Below are 6,000 nucleotides of genomic sequence, written 5' to 3'. Positions count from 1 at the left end.
AAGTTTTAAGAGGGGAAATTTAACTTTGTAACTCAGAGCTTATGAACTGCCTGTAGATGCGTTAGACCAATCAGCGGCAACCAAACCTTCATGTGTTGTGACATCACAGCCACAGCTTACTGGCAGTCTGGCTCAACACTTTCAGGGGTCGAGCCCAGAAAAAGTCAATATTCTGGTCCTCATGGCAAAAAAAGTCTGAACCTCAATTTATAAAATATAATCACAATTTAAACCGCAGCTGCAATTCTAGTCAGAAAAATCACAATTAGATATTTTCCCAAAATCGTTCAGCCCTACTGATCAGGTAGCAGACCTGTAGCAATGTGGAGACACCAGATTTTAAACGACGTCTGTGTGTGTTTACAGTACGCGTGTGATATAGAGGCGGAGGTGGTGGGCAAACCGGCCCCCATGTTCTTCCAGAGCGTTCTGAATGATATGGGCATCCAGCCTCATGAGGTAAGATGTACACACAAGGGTTGAAAGACCCATTTTCTATATATTTCTTGTATTTTATTTTATTTTCTCCCCAGAAAAACAGTCATAATTCATTTTTACATGACCATTTTCTAACCTCTTTTTATCCCTTAGAACTAAACAGGCTGTTACTGTGCCTTTATATGCAAATGAGCTCTGTTCTCATTGGCTGCCCTATATTATGCCTCATTCAAAACGCTAAAATGTGTAACAAACTGTACAGACTGAAATCCTCACGAATGTGTGAGAATATAAACTTCAGATTTGTTTATCCTTTGGATCCATTTGCTTCCTGACTGCCAGGAATGTAGATGTGCTCATGGTTGTGATGTCACAACCATGGTGAATTCAAAACGAACTGTATTTGAAGCTTTGTTTCTGTTGGCCTGGGGAGTAAAACATGTTTAAATTCTTTTATTTCAGAAAAGCAAAGAAAATTCTGTTTTCCATGAAATGAGCCCTTTAAGATACACTTAGGCCTAATCCTATTTCTTATTTTCACCCCTACCCCTTGTTTTTGAGGGTCTCCTTGGAACTGAGTTACAGGGTAGTGGTTGAAATCTTCCCTCTGAAATGGGACCCTCAAATAAAAAGAGCATCACTTCTTTAACAGCTACCAGCGCTGCTCTGTAGGCGACCCTGCCAGTCTGCAGTGACAGCAGAGGAGGGTAAAGTTCAGCTCCTCACTGCTGGGCTTTAGTTACATTTAGGGCATCATATGATCTTCAAAGAGGGGGCAATTATTTATTATCACCCACCCCTAATTCTTCAGTGATATGAAGCTGAAGTCAGATATTCACCAGATTCTTGTTAGAATTTTCCCGTTCCACCTTAAATAGCTTAGATGTTCTGACACCTGAGGAGCCAGAATGTAACTGCTGCACCATTTAAGGTGGAACAGGAAATTTAGATAGCTACTGAAAAATCAGCACTAGTAGTGATTTTTAAAGCTTGTTATGAAGGAAATGACCAAAATACACTGAAATGACATTAAACTAAGATAATACAGTGGTTATTATGATTTTTATTGGAGAAAATTCTCACATTTGTGGGTTTCTTTGGTCTCTTGTTCTCCATCTTGCCGGTTTTTCTTTTTTTCTCATAACTCTCTGTTTGGAGTCTCTGAAAAACCTCCGTTTGGAGGTCATGTAGCTCTAACACTTCACCCTACCCCTCTATCTCAACAGGAATCAGGACACCCTACACCTAGACGAGAATGTGCAAAACGGAGGGGTAGGGCTAAGTGGTAGGGGCGAGGGGTGAAAAGGGACTGGGCCTCAGTGGTGCAGTTAAATTTAATTTGGCATCTAAAGTCTCTCTCTCTCTCTCTCTCTCTCTCTCTCTCTCTCTCTCTCTGTCTCTCTCTCTCCCTCACTCAGGCATTAATGATCGGTGATGATCTGGTGAATGATGTGGGAGGGGCTCAGCAGTGCGGTATGAAGGGTCTTCAGGTCAGGACGGGAAAATACAGGTTTGTGCTCATTCTAACTGTCGGCTTTTACCAACTCCACTGTCAGAACTGCTCCAGAAATATTCCATCATTTCACCTCTCAGCACACCTGGATTAACTCACCACCTAATCTGTGTGTTAGAGCCGGGAAAAAGGCTGTGTTACAAGCAGAGGTGGACTTTGTATTTTCAGTAGGGATTCCAGAACTTCAATTCCGATTACAAGTAATAGGAATCACTGGAGTCAATGCCAAGAGTGGATTCCACACAGTAATCTTGTTTCCAAAAACCGAAAATAGAGAAGGACATCTGGCAAAAATAAAGCTCCAAAGATTCTGAGCTTTGGATTTTCAAATGTCTGAAATTGGGGAATCTATTCTTTTTGTGATCATCCTGTTTTTCATTATAATGGTTTAAAAAACTGGAAAACTGGATAAAGTCTATAGAAAGTCTATAGAAACTGGATAAAGTCAATAGAAAGTCTATAGAAACTGGATGAAGTCTATAGAATAAAATTGTGCTTGTAAACACAGTGATATTACAGCAAAAGTCTAAACTAAAATGCAAAAAAATGTCACCAATTGTGTAAAAGTAACAACATTACTGTGCACAAGTGTTAAGCAGCCATGAAAAGTGTTTAAAACTGTTCAATATAATTTTCTCAGATGGCCAGAGACTTTTGCGCAGTACGTTATTGCCTTCTTTTAGCTGTTACGCTCTAACAAAGTCCAGATAAATCACATCCATACACCACACACCTTCGTCAGGCCCACAGAGCCGTCTGTGTTTCATATCTGCAGATTTCTTAGTCATTTTTTCCAGATCAATATTCTCTAACATGCTGTTTTCATGAGCTTCTAGCTGAGCTGATGACTTGTCTTGGTTAGCTTTTCCCAATGCATACCTGCTCTCTCACTCTCCTGCCATTGACGGTCATTGCAAAGGGAAAATCCACCCTTTTTCCAAAATTTCTTGACTTAACAATGACTTAACAATGTGTATTTGAGTCACTAGAGGGCGCCAACGTATATCATGTGGACACTGTGGGAACCAGTGCAGAGATTAGAGATTATGGATCCCTCTGTTTTAGTGTAAATACACCACCACATGGCTATCCATTCAAGCAGAGAGAGACAGAGGGGAAGCTCCTGGTGACTGTATTATCGCGTAACAGAACCATCTCTACACTATTTTGGTCTGTTTAATCTCTAGAGCAGTTTGAGAGGCTGGTCAGTGTGAACCTTGAACAGTGTGTTCTATAAATCAAAGTAAGTTCTCTATAGGCCCACTTTTGTTAAAGGGCCCATATCCTGCATTTCTGTTGTATCTCATTTTTGCCCATGAGGTTCTTTTGTAAAGCTTATGTTGTAGATTTTTGCACCAAAACCAGTTTCAAACCTCTCTGTATCCCCTACAATTAAACAGGCTTCTTTTTGCTCTATCTTTAAGACTGATATATGTAAATGATCTCTGTTTTGGTTGGCTGTATTGTGCCTCATTCAGAAAGCAGTCCAGGCTGAAACAATCAAAACATCAGTGTGAATGGGCGGAGCTTAAAATGCTATCAGCCAAATGGGTGGATATGTAAATGTGTTGGGTTTTTTGCGACATCACAAAAACAGTGAACTATTTCTGCAGTTTGCTTTCCGTGTGTGGACTGTATGGACTTGAGAGTGAAACAGTACAATTTTGAAACTGTAACCTTTAGAAAACTCAAATTTCAGGAATTTTTTGGTATTTTTTGGTCAATTACAATTACCATTGCAATTATAGGGACACATTTAAGTATTTACATGTGAAATATACACATGCCATATGTGTAACTTAAATTACATAAGTTACACCGATCAGGCATAACATTATGACCACCTCCTTGTTTCTACACTCATTGTCCATTTTATCAGCTCCACTTACTATATAGGTGCACTTTGTAGTTCTACAGTTACAGACTGTAGTCCATCTGTTTCTCTGATACTTTGTTAGCCCCCTTTTACCCTGTTCTTCAGTGGTCAGGACCCCCATGGACCCTCACAGAGCAGGTACTATTTGGGTGGTGGATCATTCTCAGCACTGCAGTAACACTGACATGGTGGTGGTGTGTTAGTGTGTGTTGCGCTGGTATAAGTGGATCAGACACAGCAGTGCTGCTGGAGTTTTTAAACACCTCAGTGTCACTGCTGGACTGAGAATAGTCCACCAACCAAAAATATCCAGCCAACAGCATCCTGTGGGCAGCGTCCTGTGACCACTGATGAAGGACTAGAGGATGACCAACACAAACTGTGCAGCAGCAGATGAGCTATCGTCTCTGACTTTACATCTACAAGGTGGACTGACAAGGTAGGAGTGTCTAATAGAGTGGACAGTGAGTGGACACAGTGTTTAAAAACTCCAGCAGCACTGCTGTGTCTGATCCACTCGTACCAGCACAACACAATCTAACACACCACCACCATATCAGTGTTACTGCAGTGCTGAGAATGATCCACCACCCAAATAGTACCTGCTCTGTGAGGGTCCATGGGGGTCATAATGTTATGCCTGATCAGTGTAGTTTATGTCTGTCTGTGCTGTCTAGTATGTCTGTCCATTTGTCTTTATGTCATATTATGTTATATTTTGCACATCAGAGTTGGAGTAAAGTCTCATTCATCTGTGCACTTCTTGTATAGCCTGAACAACAATAAAGTTCACTTTGACTTTGACTTTGAAAAACATTCCATTCACTCTCCAGTTCATACAGTCCATATATAAAAACCTACAAACAGCCTTTTTTAAATTAGTTGTTGTTGTGATGTCATATATCTACCTATTCAGCCTTTAGCAGCTTATCCCCACTCATTCATGCTGAAGCAATAAGCAGTGTTTCAGCCTGGGCCTGGCTTTTGAATGAGGCAGCCAATCAGAACAGAGGTCGTTTTCATAGTTTAGTCTTAAAGGCACAGTAACAAAACAACCTGTTTAATTCTGAGGGATAAAGAGAGGTTAAAAAACGGTCATATGAAATGAAATTTGATGTTTTTGGTACATAAACCTGTATAAACATCATGAGTGGACTTCAAGAAATACAAACAAGTAGGATGTGGGCTGTTTTTTAAAGTTAGAACTAGAAAAGTTTGAAGAAAAGTTTGTTTATTTATATTTATTTGTCTCATGCTTGTTGTGATACAGCATGATTATGAAATCTAGTGACTGGAAAATGCTGAAGTCAGCGTAAATAACTGCGTCCATCAGACAAGAAACACACGCACAGTTGTTGAGTCAGTATCACATGCGTCCTTCGGTCGCTTATCATTCCCTGAATCGTCTCTGTTTTCAGTTTTTGGGGGATTCTGTTTTCAGCAGTGGACACAACAGACACTAACAGAGTAGAACTTCCCAAAAAGTGAGTGTGCGTGTGGCCACAGTGGTCTTTGTTCACCACGGCCCTTTTGGCGGGTTTCTGAGCCATCTGGAAATAAGCCTATTATGTCATCCATCCTCCCTCTGCCCCCCTCCCCCCATTCCTGGACACTTCTCCTTTCAGACCACTTCAGCTGCACATACAACTGACCTCCTCAAGCTTTTTGGAAAGTTGGTAAAAATCACATTCAACCCGGGTTTTGTTGAAAATGTTATCAAAATCTAACCAAATATTTAAAACTGGAAACTCAGGATGGACCTTTCAAACCGAATTAGTTCAAACTGCTCTCCCGCAGTATACCCTACTTAAAAACAATGAAGTCAAACTTTAGATTTTTATCTATTAGGATTATGTTTTGATCCTTGATGTTATTTTTCAGTGTTTTGATTTATTTTAAAGAGAAGTTGAAAGATTTAGATTCATTATGACTTTCATTTTTAAATAAATAAAAAAAAACCTTTAAAAAATGCTATCCCATATGTTCATGTCAGTACCGAAACACAGAGTTTTCATGTGTGGGTGGAGCCTCAGTTAGCCACGCCCCTGCATTTTAGAGCAGGAAGTGAGGCTGCATCCCTGTCCCTCATGGCCACATGGTGAGCAGGTAGATCCCATTGTTTTGAAGTAAATGTGTCCCAAAGTCTGAAAATCAATGTGGAACAGTCAGAATT

At 40.3% G+C, this 6,000-nt stretch overlaps 1 protein-coding gene across 1 annotated transcript in view; it reads left to right on the top strand.

Moving 5' to 3' along the window:
- LOC118808987 (phospholysine phosphohistidine inorganic pyrophosphate phosphatase) overlaps positions 1-6,000 on the top strand; it is a 63,673-nt gene that overhangs the window by 5,987 nt on the left and 51,686 nt on the right. Inside the window, exons 5-6 of the mRNA XM_036571872.1 lie at positions 367-459; positions 1,857-1,948. Of these exons, the coding sequence (XP_036427765.1) occupies positions 367-459; positions 1,857-1,948 (185 nt within the window). The remainder of the gene's footprint in view (positions 1-366; positions 460-1,856; positions 1,949-6,000) is intronic.

This window comes from Colossoma macropomum, unplaced genomic scaffold (assembly GCF_904425465.1).
Source record: "Colossoma macropomum unplaced genomic scaffold, Colossoma_macropomum, whole genome shotgun sequence".
Classification (NCBI taxonomy): domain Eukaryota; kingdom Metazoa; phylum Chordata; class Actinopteri; order Characiformes; family Serrasalmidae; genus Colossoma; species Colossoma macropomum.
The sequence above is the reverse complement of the archived record's forward strand: the minus strand, read 5'-3'. Positions and strand labels throughout refer to the sequence as shown.